Raw genomic sequence first — 16,676 nt, forward strand, 5'->3', positions numbered from 1 at the left:
GACAAAAAAAGGAAGTGAATAATTTGTATAAGTAACAGACAGATAAAGCATTACCAATACTTTTTAAGTTCTCTCAGCCAGATTCTTGGTCTGTCCTGTGAAGTGCAAAAAACCCAACAAGAACAATACTAGTTTCTCCAAGCTTTTACTTTTATTTTATCTCCCAGAGTTCGTTCATAAGCTTTTCCATGTATGACTTAATATTTGTTTCTAATGTACCCTTCACGGTTTTGCAAGCTTCATCCTTCACTATCTGTTTCTGATTTTCTTGCATGTATTATTGCAATCAAAGTACGAAAGTTTCTTAAACAGTACTACCGAGATTATAGGGAAAGGGATTTCAGAATATCAAAGCCAAGAAGTAAAACCAGTCACAGGATATCCTTTAGTTTGAACCCAATTTGCTCAAAACAAACCTATTAAATTCTCAGTATCACTTATTCTAGCCTTGCGACACTGACAGTTGGGCTAAAACGTCCAGCTGAGATACTATTAAACTAGAGGACATGCTACACCCTTCCTGCTCAGCCAGTTCAGGACTTCCTCCTCTGAGTCCGAATCACTTCACAATCATCAGAGTCTTTCTGGAAAATTATTAGTTAACTGGACCCACCCCACAGCCCCCCCGGGCCACAGCAGTAAGCAGGCTAATTTTAGTTTGTCACCAGCATCCAGAGTCAGATAATGCAAATCAAGGCAAGCAATCTAAAGGAGACATAAGCAATAATGGTTTTGCTGGATTAAATACAGAGAAACAAAAGCCCTTGAGAGCATAAAAATAATTCGCCTTTGCCATTCATATAAACACTTGCTCTCAACACTCCTAAGACCCAAAACAAAGCTTGAAGGCTGCATAGCAAAACTAAAACCATCAGGAAACCACATCATGAAAACAGAAGCTACTGAAGTCAGGTCGAAAAGAGGCAAAGGTTATAAAATAAGTGGTGGTGGTGTGAAGACAGAAATCTAACAACAGCTGGGCATTAATGCAGAAAACAACACACAATTTGCTGCCTTTGACATCTAAGCCTGGATGTTGTACAAGTAAATTTTAACCAAAGTTCACTCTTGGCAGCTAAATAAGTTACTATGCAAACATGGCTCAAGCTGAACACTGCTGCATTCAGAGAAGAAATGCATACACATTTTCCCAATGTTGTCTCTTCACCACTGGTAGCTCTAAGCTAAACTTTGGGTTTAATAGTGCCTTTATAGCTGTGCCTTCTACTACCACTATTTGCGTGCAACCAAAAGCAACACTGTTTGCTCACAAACCATATGCCAACAATCACTGCTACAGAACAGTAAAGCAGTATACTAACTAGGTGTTTTCCCAGTAACTTTTATTTTGGGAGATATAAGGCATGTAATAACTGCTGCTCATGTATACACACTCATTGAGCGTTCATACTTATTGCTATGAGTACCAGTGTTATACTAGTGTTGGCAGATAAGACCTGAGCAAAAAAAAAACCAATTTGACCCTAAAGAAGTTCTTTGAGCTTACACATTTGTTAAAATGTAGAAGCTTTTTTAACAGGCATCACAGAGGCAAATAATTTTGAACAAGTGGTTTGGGGTTTGGTTACAAGGTAAATTGGTTATATTCTGAAAGGAATCAGAATTTTAATTACATAGTATCCCAGTAGTATAGCGACCTCAGTCAAACACTGAAATTGGCTTCTAAACTCCAGTTTTACTCTTCCGTTTTCTTACTATAGGCAGAACTCCTATAATATACAACAGCTTCCAAGAGCTGAGCCTCCAGAAGAGTTCTATTTGAAAGTCGGTATCTATATTCCTGTAGTAAAATCATAAATATTTTAAAGGCAGTTTTTACATATACATATGTACATATACACATATATATATATACATATACATATACACTAGGGATAGCTAGAATCCAAGCCATGAACATTGCTGAAGAATCCATACTGCTGGACTCATTTTCCAATGGAGGATATTAAAATACATTAAATTCTAATGTCATATTTTGCATTTGCTCTCTCAAGAGAGAAGGCAAAGATGTTTATGAAGAAAAGTTATTAACTCACCGTAAGTCAGTTAAAGTTGCGTACAAACCCTTAAGTTTAGCTCTATATCCATTCTGTTTCAATTTTATTTTTCTAACAGGTTTCAGTTTTGGGGGAACAGTCTTAGTCCTCACTTTAGAGCCTCCTGACACTAAAATGCATGTTCCTCAACACCCCTTTAATCAGTCATACAGTTCATATTCACCCACCCACTCCTTTTATCCCTGGGTTTGTCTGACTACATAGTGAGGTAATGTGGTTCATAAGATCAGCTGGGAAGTCTATACTTGTGCTACATTTGGTTTTGTTGTTACTGCCTATTAGCAGAACTGGCTCATCAATAGGTCAGGTGAGCACAGAAACTAAAGAAAGGGAAGTAGCAGAAGCAAGACTCTCCCTTTCCACAAGATACTAAATCCACTCAGACCTCAGGAAACTTCACCCTCTGACCATCTGTTGAAGTTAAGCATGCAAGCAGTTTCCATATATGACCACTGAAACCCACACACACCTCTAGATAGATCCTTCATCTGTAGCTTCCCCATTCTGAATGCCCCAAGGAGTATCTTGGCACTTCTTAAGATATAACACAGGAAACCCTACTACCAGCAATAGCTAAAAGCAGATACCCTCAGGACACCATGCAAATGAGGAAAGTTAACTTCGGATTGCCTCAGAAATTACAGAAACAAAGACCAAAGCTTTGCTGAAGGTTTTAGAAACTTCTTACTCAGAGATGCTTCCCACCTATGCACTTATCTTGTGCTACACTCCTTTTCCCAGATTATGAGAGTAAACAGTGGTAGGCAATACAGCAACACCCCAAAATTATCAATTATAACAGTACAGAGTACCAGACCATACCAAAACCGCAGACTGACATGTCACACCATACTAATACATAACACATCATCCTTCTTGATAGTTCAAGCCAACTTCAGCTGATAGGACTATGAAAGCATGAGGTGCCAGGGAAAAGAGATACCATGCTCCTCGCATATTCTCTGCTTCAATAGCGGGGGACAGCACAATAGAGAGACTGTTTATCCTAAGGAAAGGCTCACCTCTTCTTCCCTTCTTCTTGGTTTTTACCCAAGTATAGGGAACAACTGCACAGTCTGCAATACCCAGGGACTACATTCATCTCTCCCCCCAAAATACATTTAAAGGGGCTAAAATATATCCCGCAAGTGTGTCTGGGAACACAGGTCTTCCCCAAGTGCTGAAGCATAGAAGAGCCACAGCATGTGAGGCAGTGTCAATTTCTAAGCAGTAAGGTCAAGTAGCAGTTATGCTATATTAACAGGGTCCTAACAGTTAGGGCAGGAGAGGGATCTCTAACGATTCCAGCTTTGTGTCCTAGAGCCTCACCACAACTGAGAGCAATTCCTTGCCTTCCACCCCACAGGGAGGTAATCACCTGTGGCCAGAAAATGAGTAAAAATGTCAGAATCCAGATTACTCTGATCTTGTCAGAGAATTTTGATTTATTTTTTTAATCAGTGTTGCAAAATACATATATAGCCCTATTGATACTGGATGTTGCTCACAGTCTGCTGCTGTAGAGTATATGCTGTAAGCTCTGAACCTACCTTTCCTCATGGTAACATTTCTGTTTATCCATAGCCAGTGGACATCTGTGCTAGAGGCAATCCCAACAACAGAAAACAATATTTTTAGTAAAGATATTGGGAAGAACATTGTTTATTAGATTCAAGTAATGAAGGAAGCAGTTATCACTTCCAGGGTTTTAGAGCGCTGGCTGAAACATATATCCTTTCAAGGCTGACAGCAAATAATAGTGCTGTGAGAACATAAGATATTTTAATGTTATGATATAGTTTTCCACAAGTAATGTCTCTACAGGAAAGCTCTACATCAAGGTGAGGTTTGCTGTGAACATCCATTTTTTCTTATTTACTTATACTTCAGTAAAAGACTAAGAGGTCTGAGATAGCTTTCTTAAATATATATTTATCTTTGCCAGTTGTAAAAGTCGAACTGTATACTGGATATTTGCAAGTTAGTTGTGGTGCTCCAACAGGTGAATACAGTGTTCCTAAGTAAAATAAATCAAACTTATGTCTAACAGTTCCACTGGAATTTCATGCAAAAGAGGAAATAAATACCTGTACACATGCTTAGCATGCACTTTGTATTCAGAAATGAACCAGAATACATACTTGGTATTTTCTGAAATACAACTTCTTGGTCAAACAAGCCTAATCCTACATTGTATGCCACTACAGTCCAGAGGAGATACTTTAACTAAATAACAGTGCTGAAAACAATCTCTAAACGCCCATTTTCCTTCCTTTCACAGCTCCATTATCTAATAGCCTGTTAGATCATAGAGCATGTTTTCCATGTCCATTTCATCTTTTATCCTTTCCTCTTTCCTTACATTGTCCTGTCCATCTCCTCTGACTTCAACGCCCGGCTTCCCCCACGTCAGCCCAGAGCACAGCTGTCCACTTTTAGTAACTCCTATTCCTTACACCACTCTTCAATTCCATCACTCCAATTTTGAAGGAGCACCATACTGTTTTAAAAGCAATCACTACAGAACACACAACCTTGTACCAAGATTCACAAGCAACAAGTATTCGTAGTGGTTATGAGATAACAGCAATGCACGATCTCAGAGACAAAGCACAAGAGATATAAAAGTTACCCTCACAACTCAGCAGCCTGAGGCGCATTCCAGATTTCAGGGACAAGCAGAATAAAGCAGAGCAAACTCTTAAAAGTTTAAGGGCTAATACAAGAACTAATACTCTACAAGAATTAATATGAAGGATTTAACTTTTAAAATGCATGCACAAAAAATAACATTAAGCTTCAAACCAAGTTTAATATCTACATTTCTATTCAAAATAAGACTTAAGGAAAATATGATCCACCTTGTTAGCCTTGTAAATGTTTTCAGTTTCAAAATATTAGAGTTAGAAATCATGAAGTAATTCACTGGTTCTTGTTCCTATGTCTCCATAGACAAATATTCCTGGTCTATGATCAGACATGTCAAAACATTGACTTTATACCCTAGTATTCACCCCATTTCCTGCAGGGTAGCCAAGTTTGTCCTGAGGGGAAGTATGTCATTAATATCAACATCCTACAGTCTCACTCTCAACAGACCATTGATTGATCTGTGGTTCCATGTAGCAGAGCATAACTAGGGTTATACGTCAGATATCAAAAGGGCTGCTCTTCTAGACATTCTGGGGTTTCACAGCAGAAATAACTTCTGTTCCTTTAAATAAACATAATTTTCTGTTCACTTCTATCTTGCCATTTATTATTAACACAAAAACAGTTCCTGTTTCTTCTGCTCATATTCAGACAAACTCCAAAAGCAGTTTAAAGCTACCTTCATTTTATTTTTCTAAACATTACCTAGCATGTCCCTCAGGTATCTGAGCATGGACTAAACGAGCTAGGGATAGAGCAAAATCGAGCTGTGCTTGTTGCATTTACTTACTGTAGGGCTGCCCTAACTTAGAAGCAGCAGCTTAAGGTCTCAAACAACTTTCCAGGCAAACAAGGACAAGCACAGTTTCAAGGCATGGCTCCGTAAGTTCACAGGCAAGTCCATCATTAACTCAAATGCTATCTAGATGTAACCTCTAGATGTACTCAAGCTCAAGAAGTCCCTGAACTGCTCTTTCCCACCTTTTGACAGGTCTTACTAGAGGAAGCATCACACTGAACATACCTGTGTCCTATACTCTTCCCCCAGTCACCTGATACTGAAAAGGACAGGATATTAGTCTGCCCTAGCATAGCACTTGCACTACCTTAATGAAAGGAAAGTTCCCAATTAATGAAACTATTTTCCTCATTAGAGGGATTGAGGTATTTCCACTGTTTTATCAGTCTAACCCCAATTTTAAAACTCAACTACACAAAATTTAACAGGTACATGAAATTTGTGTTCAGAAAGTTATTTTTCTCATGTACATAGGGAATACAGTTCCTTGCGGCATGCTCACTTCTGCTTATTTTAGGATGTCTAATCAACATGCTTTTTCCAGGTGCCCAAACAGATTCACAGGCTTCATCATATATCTAAAGTTTTATTAAGTACTTTAAATCCTTGTAAAAGCTACTAAAGTCTTCAGCTTCCTGTGTAACCATTCCATTAAGGTGGATATAGGCTGCCAAAAAGACAGCAATACCCAACAGAGCAAAGAGTTAAACTTGCTTTACTTGCTACTGGAATCAGACCTTCGTTTCACCAATCTTTTGAAGCTGCAAAAGAGACACCAATTCTGTGGCAGAAGTCAGGTCTATATTTCAAAGCTTCTGCTGCAAGGGCCCAAGAAATTCTTACATTTAAGTACATCAAGGAGATGGCTAAAAGCAGCATGGATAAATAAAGAGTAAATCACTGCAAGCTCTGGTCCATCAGGATATTTCATCAAGAGCTTCATCTTCCAATATTAAATACCTTTGTTATTCTTCCTGCAGCCATCAGGATGGTATTTGAAGAGTTACATTACTGTAGTTATAATCATGTGAAAGGACTTTTTGATATTTGGTATCTTACTGGCCTACATATATAGATTTGTACCTTTTCCCACTGGCCGTTTTTTCCAGCGAGGTTTAATCATCCAGGATCCTTGTTTAAACGGTGAAGCCTCTTTCAGAAAGTCCAGTAAGTGAAATTCTTACCTTCACAAAACTCAGTACCCTGAGCACATACTTTTTAACATATTTGTACAACATACTTTCCTAAGGTGAAAGACTGATGTCACCCAGAGATCGTGGAACAGTTTGGGTTGGAAGGGACCTTTATAGGTCAACTAATCCAACTCCCCAGCAATGGGCAGGGACATCTTCAACTCAATCAGGTTGCTCAGAGCCCCGTCCAACCTGACCTTGAATGTCTCCAGGGACGGGGCATCAGCCACCTCTCTGGGCAATAAAATACCTCCATTTCCCTGGGAAATACAAGGAAGATAGACAGCTTGTAAAGTAAGCTGATAAAACTACAAGTCACCAGGGCTAAACAACATCTAAAAACGGAGTTGCTACTACAAAATAAGGATGTAAGTTTTAAACAGCACAGTTGACTTAAACTGTAATTTGCTACATAACTAATACATTTACTAATACCTACATTGTTATTTCAGATTCAGTGAAAAATAAAACCAGACGATTCTCAAGGGTCCTATCAGTGAAAAACTCTATAGTAATTAACCAGATAGCTTCTTAAGGAAGACATTTTTGTCTATCAAGGGAACTGCACAATCAAAAACAAAAAGTTTGATGCAGATTACAAAGAACTGTGGCGAGGGGGGAAAAAGCCCAAACCCACAAATAGCTAGTTTTCACAAAGGTTGGTCTTCCTAGAAAACAGCTGCTTACTGCAAATAAGAATGAAGGAATACTTAAAACTATACCAACCTACTACCATGCACTAACAACGTGACCTCAGTAAATGGAGTCTAAAGCCTCTTCAACCAAACCGCCAACAGAAGTTTCAATGATTAAGTGAAAGGACAACAGGAAGAACAATACGAAGGATATGCACAGCCAGGAGTTCAACATCGGGCTGTTAAGGAAGACCCAGGGCTGTGCAGCGACAGACTGCCAGGAGGGGTTTGCAAAGAGAGAGCGCAGAGTGGGCGTGAGGTTATACTGAGGCACGTTAAGAAAAACAGGTTTGGAAAGTCCCACCTTGCAAGCTCAACAGTCACAGTGACATCTGGCCGCTGCTTACAAAAAACAATTCAAGTGAAGCACCAGAAAAACAATCAGCTTCAAACTGACCAACCAACTACATTTTTTTTTTTTTAAGGTTTCTCAGGAAGGAACCAGCAACACGTTTCCCCCTCCCCGGTCTCGGGGAAGCACCTTCGAGGCACCGGCCGCCCGATCCCCGAGGCGGCACACCGAACCGCACTCGCCCCAGCCCCGCTCCGGCCACATTCCCGCCTCACGGAGCTCTCCACAGCTCCCCGCCGGCACCTCCCGCTGCCAGACCCGGGAGAGGTGCGGGGGGAGCGGCGGCACGGCAGGACACGCACCCCTCCCCCGCGCGGCGGCGCCCTGAGGGCCACCCCTACAGCTGCCCTCCGCCGCCGCCCCGCGGGACGTGGCCGCCGTAGCCCCGCGGCCCCTCCGCCCGCACCTCCCGCGGCCCCTTCCGTCACGCCACCGCCCCCTCTCACAGGGCGGCCGCGCCCAGCCCCGCCGGCCCCGTACCTCCGGGCTGATGTACGACACGAAGGAAGGCTTGGTCGCCTTAGCGCCGCCACCCAACATGGCTCCGGCCGCCTCTGGAGCCCGCAGCGGCACCGGCCGGCGGCAGCACCGCTCCCCGGGATCCTCCTCGGCGGGGTGGCGGTATCCGGCGCACACAGCTGACCCCACCCCAGCTCGCCTGCCCCGCCGCCGGCCATTTCAAGGGCGCCGCCTGCCGCGCCCCCTCTCACTGGACACAGCCGCTGTCAGTCATAGCTTCCCTCCTCTTATTGGCTGCGAGGGGAGGTGGGGGTGTGGCCGTAGCGCGGACCCGACCTCTGGGGACTCTGTTCCCGGTGCCCGTCCCGCCCGCCCCGGGCGGGCGGGGCGTGGGGGCCGGCGGCGGGCGCGGCGCGGGGCCCCGCGGCACCGGGCGCTGAGGGGGCGCCGGTGCCGGTGATGAGCGCCCGCGTTTCGGCGCTTCGCAGCCGCGCGGCCGTGGGGCCGCAGCCGCCCGGCCGGGTTTGTCCCCACCGCCTTGCGCGCCGCCGGCCGCCTGCGTGTGACCACAGCCCGTCCTGCTCGGCTCTCCCTTGTGCGTGCGGTGCGCGGCGCGAGCCGGCTGCTTTTTTTCATTTCAGGGTAACCGCGTCTTTTTTTGCATAGCTGGAGGACTGCCGGCTCTCGCCTGCTCTTTGCTCGAGTTGCCACTTCGTTTGAATTGTCCCCCGCACTGTTTCTTACTCAGCTGCAAAATGCCCGTGTGGCATCCGTGCAGGCTTGTAAGAAAACTCAGTGTTCGGTAAAATCTCAACAAAGCATTGAGATGCTGAGTTCTACTTATGGCAGGAAATGTGCAAGGAAAATTACGTAAACCAGGCTCTCCATTAAAACAGCATTTTAATGCCATTAACATTTTTAGCAGTCCTCTAAAACCTGACTCCTGATAGACCCAGACCCCAAGAAATCCTCTGCCCAATGTCTGTTAAAGTGTTACAGCCACAGCCTCCCTGGAATGTCATCTCTGGACACTGTATAATCAAGGCTGTAAATAAACACCAGCTTTACCTGGGGTGTAGGTTACTTTTAAAAGCTTAGCTTTCATGCAGATACAGAACAATGTAAATACTGTGCACTGCCTGTGGCAATGCAGCAGGGCTACCCAGCAATTTAAATGATGAATGGTAACCCAGGCGACAATTTGCATACAGAGCGGACGTTCTGGAAGTATTTTACAAAAATAAAACATACTTTACAAACTTCATACAAACCATAGGACGTGAAAATCAATAGGTCCTTCAAATGTTAATGTTGAGCACTTTTCATATCGCTCTCCCTCTCTTTGTTGTAATGCTTCACTTTGTTTACATTGCTCCAAATCCAGACCTAGGGAAACTAAAGGAGAAAGTAAAGGTGGTACATGCAGTCATAAGACATCATTTGTAAAATGAAATGGAGTAACTGTTTTAATTCAGAAATAAATTTACCTCTCCCTTGAGTCTCAAACTCAAGTAATGAGAAGCCTTTTGGACTGAATCACCCTCTGCCTGAAAAAAAAAGAAAACTCGGAGATTAGGTTCCATTAGTACTTTTACAACAAAGGCTGTTCTGGTGTGAGATCCCATGCAGAAGAGCTCTCACGTTTCACCCCATAAACTGCTTCCACATCATTCTTTTACATTGCATCTGACCTCAGCTGCATAGGTCAAAAGTACAGCCCGGGAGATACACTGGTGTACATCTAGGGTGAGGGGAAAATTGGGACAGCACCACCATACTTTCTAGCATATTAAATACACAAAGAAAGAGAACAGCACTTTAAAAAAAACCCAATCTTTTAAAGCATCTGAATTTTCAGTGGCAACAGCAGGATTACATCCAAGCATGCCCTGAAGTTTACAGCAGACTAAGGCAAAAAGCAGCTGCTTACTGGCATAGCACATATTACAGAGGAAGGGATGTTTTGGCACCAGGCCGGAGTCTTAACTCCAATGGGAAGTGCAAAAGGAGCTTTAATTCCCACATAGCACATGGGAATTCATTCTTTAACATCTCATCAAAAAAAGCCCTACATCCCAAAAATCAGAATGTAATCTCTGTTCTGCATCAGCAAAATATCCACATAGTCCCTATCCTGTCCCTGGTGATGGACAGGGAGTGCTCCTTCCTGGGGTTTGCTCCCCAGGCTGCCAAATGTGCCAGGCTGAGCCCAATGCGGAAGAGATTTGAAGGGCTTTTCCTGGATTTTGAAGTCCAGATTTGGATTCCTGCTTCATCATTCAGTGTGTTCATTTTTTCTGGAAAGGGTGAAACAAGACTATGGCACATGCAAGTTAATTTACCTTAGAAAAATAGATTTGCATCTGAAAAGGCCAGCTGCAACCCACAGATGCTGTGCCCCAACAGATTACAGAGCATGGAGGGCTTTGGTTGTCTTCCCTCTCCCCAGAAAGACCTCTGTGCAGTCTTCTCCCTTTCTCTTTTAAAATCTTGAGCGCCTGTGAGGAGTACTCACAAATGCCAACTTCAGCCTAGCCACCTAATCTCACTACGTTCCCCCTGCAGACAGTGGAGGGAAATAGGGGTCCTTCTGAAGGTAGTGGGGGTAACCAAATAAACTCTTTGTTCAGAAACAGCCTCAAGAGACTGCCCAGTGCTCAGGGCACCTCAGGAAATCAGCTTGGCCAGGCTGAGGTTGGCTTTTCGGAGGGTTCCACTTCGCCACCACGTCTTTACACACCCCTGTAGTCATCTACTGCCTCTCACTTATGTACTTAAATATTAACTTTTCTGTTATTTTCATTCACCCCCTCCCTCGAGCATTTTTACTTTGTAGTGTTTTTCTGATTCATCCCCTTCCCATGAGGAAATAGGATGGTTCAGTGTTGTACCATTCAGGATTATACTTATCACTAAGGAAGACTTTTTACAAAATAATTTCTGCAACAAATTGAAGTTCCTGGGATGGTGTATTAACAGGATCCATCTCCCCATGTTTATTCTAAATGGGAAGTCTTGTTCCATGCTGCCAATGACTTTCTGTCCATTAAAAAAAATAATTTAAAAAGAAGCTTATAAAATCCTGTCATTTAATTTTTTTCCTGTAAGGCTGTGAATCCTAATTACTTCAGGCTGGAGACTTCTTAACAGCACCCAAAGGGGCCAGCCAAAGTCCATCCCTATCAGCAGAAAGCCTATGCCATGGCTGGATGTGAGGCACAGTTAAATCAGGGCTCACCTCTCACCCTCAGCTCTTCTCAACCTGCTGTCTAAAGGGAGGTGCTAAGGATCATGAGCTCTTACAAATTAGATGTATGTCAATGACAGTCATGCAAATTTAGAAGGGTAAAACCGTTTAAAAGTCAAGATCTAGTTTGTCTGTGGTAAGTAAAGAACATGTGGCATTTCACTGCCCCCACTTCAGCCTGATATTTTGCATTCTTTCTAAAAATATAATCACATTATTTACCTTTAAAGCTGTCTGCAGGAAAGTAACTCACAGACCAGCTCTGCTCTTCCCATGAACAGAGTTTACTTTGTTTAAAAAACTTATGTGCTCTAAATTTGAGTAATCCTTTGGGCTGAATTCTCAGCTGTGCCCAGGCTTGGTGTGAACAGCTGATGGAGGGGAGCCACAAAGGAGCTGTTCACAGCTTCCCTATGAGTTTTCTTTCAGGGATTGTCTTAACTACAACAAGTTGTATCTCGTATTTACCTTTGTGGCAGTCCTCCTCATCAGGATTGCCTTGGCTATGGAAGATGAGTAGCCTGAATAAGGCATTATCCTAGGCAATATCTGGAGTGCAGTTGGCAAAGATTACTATGACTTTATACCCTATTTTAGCTTTTTTGAGCCTGGGGCTTTGTACACCTTGGTGCCTTGGGGAGTCCCAAGGGTGCTCTGATACGCAGGGGTGCAGGTCACTGTGTATTGTGGGCACTTTGGTGTAGGTTGGGCAGGTGTATCGAATTAAGTGTTAAAAGCCATTCCTGAGTGTTGAGCAAGCTTGCATGCCTACATCTAAATTTCTACTCCCTATTTCTTCGTTTTGAGGAAAATAAAGGAAGGCTTTGTCCTACCATAGACCTCCAAAGGCACAGATGCATGCAGAGCTTCTATTCCAGAGTGGTAAACCACTGGCAGGACTCTGCAGCTGTGCTCCCCCTTTGAACCCACACCACAGCTGGATCCAGGACTGAAGACTGCTTTTAGCGGCATTTACTAATGCCACTTCCAGCAGTGACACAGGTAAAGATTTTGAAGTAGCAGCTGGAAAGAGAATTCCACAATTACCATTTGTCAAGGTTTCCAATCCTCTTTTTCTATCCAGAAAAGCTATCTGAGTAGAATTTGAATATTTTTCTTGCTTTACACTTTCCTGGACATTACCACAACAATTGCCCTTGGGCGTAGAAATCTGGAAATTTCTGTAGTATATGCATAGTCAGTCTGACACCTCCCAAAGCCTCACAGGTGGCCATGCGTGCTCAGAAGGTAGGAGGTGTCCCAAAAGTGTTGGATTTACCCTGAATATACAGAGATTGACTGTGCATGCTGGGTCTCATACTCCCTATTTGTATTGTTCAATTAAATAACTCAGTTTAGGGCTTAGTATATTAAACAGGATGAGGCCACATTAAAGTAGCTGAAAACAGTATTTAAGAAATGTTCAAGGCATAAACCTAAGCTGGAAGTCAGATTACTGGAAATTATCAAAGAAAAAAATCAGAAATGAGGAATGTACTGTGATGTCCCTTTTGGGGAAAGGTCAGCAAATCAATCTGCCTGTAAACAGCCAGCAGCTATTTTTTGCTTTACACAGGTTGAGATGATTTCCTACTCAAAGTCATGTATGTTAGCTTCATGCATATTAAGACAATTCTATATAAAAAAGAAGCTAAAAGAAGGGCTGTACTCTAAGACGATGCTTTTGGCACTGGATTCACATTGAAGTTTTCATCTGCTGTACTTTCAGGTGTCCTCTGGGAAACAGTTTCCAAACCCAGTTCAGATTTCATCCTTAACAGTCTGGCACCTTCATAGTAAACTCCAAGGTAATATTTAGAGCTGTGGAATATAACCATTTGTTTTCCTCTCATTTACTAAGTATGTGGTCAGCGATTGTGTAGTCCTATCCTGTATGAATTCTTTATCTTTTATCTTTGTTGCAGTGGTCTTGCTTTACTGATGCTATTGTGTGTTTCAAGTTTTTAAGTAGAGACTTTATTCATTGTTGTGAGAACCTGATTTCTTTGGGGAGGTTTTGTGTGAGTGTTCACCAGTAAAGGGAAAGCGGCTCTATACCAGCTTTTCTCAGCTGAAACCTCTGGCTCTGACTACCGTACCATCCCGTCTCAGTCCTGGAACACGGTGTGCCCTGTTCCTCCCTGAAGGTGGTTGATGAGATGTATTTTATTTCTTAAGTAAGGCCATGTGGGAAGTCCCACGTGACCAGTCCATGACTCAGATGGCAAACAGCAGTTCCTTCAGCGGTAGCAATAGAGACCACTGCAATTTTGTGTCCATCCCCTAATTACTGAATGTTCCAGAGCTAATGAGTAAACTGAAATTTTAAGTCTTGGTCAAGTGATAATGTAGATAGTAAAAGTCTGCAGAAAGGGGCCATGGGGGCATCCCACCACTTACTAGGAAGGTTCATGTGCCATTTGGGGCATACGGTGCCAAAACATTAATGCAGAAGAGTGCAAGACTAAATTATGGAGTACATAATGAAGTGTGACATAGTACATAAGTACTTAATGATGTACAAGTACCTAATAAAGAAAGACAGAGGCATTAACCAGCAAGAACACACCCTGGACCAGAGTGTGTACTTTAGTCATAGAGACACAGCTGGGAATTACATGTTTTAAACTTGAGGATGGAAAACAAAGTATTGCTATGAGAGCTGTGCAGATTGAGGGAACAAAGCACCTCACATCTAATAGCAAAACCACCTCCTTTTCTTAGCTAAAAATGGGAGAAGAGCCTGCTCACCCAAGGCTGTATGGGTATCAGAAACAAGAATATAGGAGCTAGGGAAGTTCCACACCTCTTTTTAGCTCTCTTGTTCATGGACACACAGACTTCTTTGTTGTGTGGTGAACCTCTTCCTTTTATTCTCCAGAAAGCTGTGAATCCAAATTACTTCAGGCTGGAGACTTCTTAACAGCACCCAAAGGGGCCAGCCAAAGTCCATCCCTATCAGCAGAAAGCCTATGCCATGGCTGGATGTGAGGCACAGTTAAATCAGGGCTCACCTCTCACCCTCAGCTCTTCTCAACCTGCCATCCAAAGGGAGGTGCTAAGGATCATGAGCTCTTAGAAAACAAGAATGATAAATATCCATATGGTCCTTCTGATATCAAAGAGCTTGAATTGACTTTTCTGTCTTGGAATGAATCCCAGGAAAGAAAAGAGCAACATTCAGATCCAAATTTGGATGCCAGTCCCTGAGCTGGGTGGTGAAAAAACCTGCCAAGGGGTCCTTGCTGGAGTTACTGGGCAGCTCCAATTCTTTCTACCCCAATAACTTCTCCAAATAAAATATGGATGGAAAGTCCTTGGGTAAGATTTCCAGCTCTTCTTCACCAGCTGGGAATCTTATCCATCTAGTTAAAAAGCCATCCTTTGAAGGACTTTTCCTACTGGGCATGAGGACTCCTGCTCTGGGAGAAGCTAGTGAGAACTGTCCAGCTTCCAAGTCACAGGGTATCCGTAGGGAGGAATACTCTGTATTAGGCCTAGACAGTAGCCTCTTCTCTTTGGGAAGTACACATAAAGACTTAAAGCTGTTGCTAGCAGCAACCTGTGTCTTCTGTTTTTCCCTTTAGCAGTGAAAATTGTATCTAGCACATGACTGCAGTAAAACATGTGCTTGTTTTCCTTTGCCTCCCAGGCCCTTGACATACTCTTGGCTTTGATTTCCTAATGAAAAATGCATGTGTGAGTCACTAATCATGGATGTTGGGTATTGACAGAAGTCGTCCAGATAAATGCGCATGCTGTCATCCCCAGCTCCCATACAGCTGCTGTGACTAAAAATTCCAGCCCAGATAATTTAAGAAACAGGCATAAACCTACCCCTTAAGGAAAACTACATGCTCTTTAGCAGAAACTAATGGTAAAACACAAACATGAGACTAGAAGCTGGGTCTAGCTTCCAGTTTTTGTCCCTGACTCCAAAATGACCTTTGCCTAAACAAGGTAAACCTTTATTTGGCTGAGACAAACCTCTCTTTGAAGCAGCAAACTTTGCAGAAGTACCAAATCTTGTAAAAGAAATATCATAAAACAATATATTCTTCCCTGTTACCAACTGTCTTTGATTTGCTGCAACATTTATCTCCAGAATTGCTGTGGTTTGCAGCTCTGGGCCTTTGGAAAGTTTCTTGACCAAACTTTCTGGGATTGAAACATATTAGAATACTGATGTCTGCACAGGAGTTTGGCATGCATGAATGTCAGATGAATATTTGGAAATGTTTGTCTCGGACACTCCAGAAATCACCTGTCCTTCCAGAACTGCAGGTTTTTCCAAGGAAATAAGTTCTTTTAAATTTTCTATTATTTTTTCTGATGTGTGGATGAAATTTGTAGAGGGACTGTTCTTCGGGTAGAATATATGAACCAGCAGAGGGTTGGTGGAAGTTCCTTGTGTGGACTTTGTTCTAAGCCCTTGGTTTTCAAATCTGTTTTCTCTCACCCTGCTTCTCACCCTGCTCCTTGGGAAACACTCCTGTAATAGGAGCTCTGAATTGGTCACACAGCTTGTAAACTGGCACATCTTATGCCTTTGGATATGCTGGGTAACATGCTGGGGACATTAGTTAAAGCATCCAGAATCCTGGTTTATGATTTACCACTGCCATATGAGGAATGCTTATCCTGAATCTATTGCCCTGAAATCACCCCTGGCAGCAGCTGCAGGAAGTTTTTTAAGAAATGGATGCAAGAAAGCAAAAATGCACACTATCTCTCACACAAGAATTGCGTCTGAAATGTCTCTCTCCTGTTCTCAATGATTTGCTGTATATACTCTTCTGACACGTGTTTTCTCAAGTCTTCCTTTATAAACTCTTTCTCAGGTCACCTTCCTAAGTGGGAATCCTTACCTGGGAGAACTTCTATAGCTCATTTCTTCTCTGATGTCCCCCGGTGACCCTGGACAAACTGAATGTCTCTTCTCCCTTCTCCTATGCGTACTCTGAAATGTTTAATTTCTTTACCCACAAAAGTATTTAATTTATTTATGTGATAGTCCTGATTGTGTTTCTAACCACTGCTGTCTTCTTTTGCACTAGCAAGAGATTTTATATTGGATTTTGCTGCCATGGCGACTTTGCTGCATCTTTTTTTTAGTTTATTTTAAAATTTTTTTTAAAACGCATTCTTTGGCAATAGAGAGGAATGCTGGAGTAGCTGAAACATCACAGTTTTCACCTTGC

General features: G+C 42.7%; 1 protein-coding gene across 1 annotated transcript in view; it reads right to left on the bottom strand.

The window, feature by feature from the left end:
- The window catches only part of MTMR12 (myotubularin related protein 12), a 38,307-nt gene extending 29,867 nt beyond the window's left edge, over positions 1-8,440 (bottom strand). Inside the window, exon 1 of the mRNA XM_064439595.1 lies at positions 8,250-8,440. Within this exon, the coding sequence (XP_064295665.1) occupies positions 8,250-8,309 (60 nt within the window). The 5' untranslated portion in view covers positions 8,310-8,440. The remainder of the gene's footprint in view (positions 1-8,249) is intronic.
- Positions 8,441-16,676: the final 8,236 nt, after the last annotated feature.

This window comes from Phalacrocorax carbo, chromosome Z, assembly GCF_963921805.1.
Source record: "Phalacrocorax carbo chromosome Z, bPhaCar2.1, whole genome shotgun sequence".
Taxonomy (NCBI): Eukaryota; Metazoa; Chordata; class Aves; order Suliformes; family Phalacrocoracidae; genus Phalacrocorax; species Phalacrocorax carbo.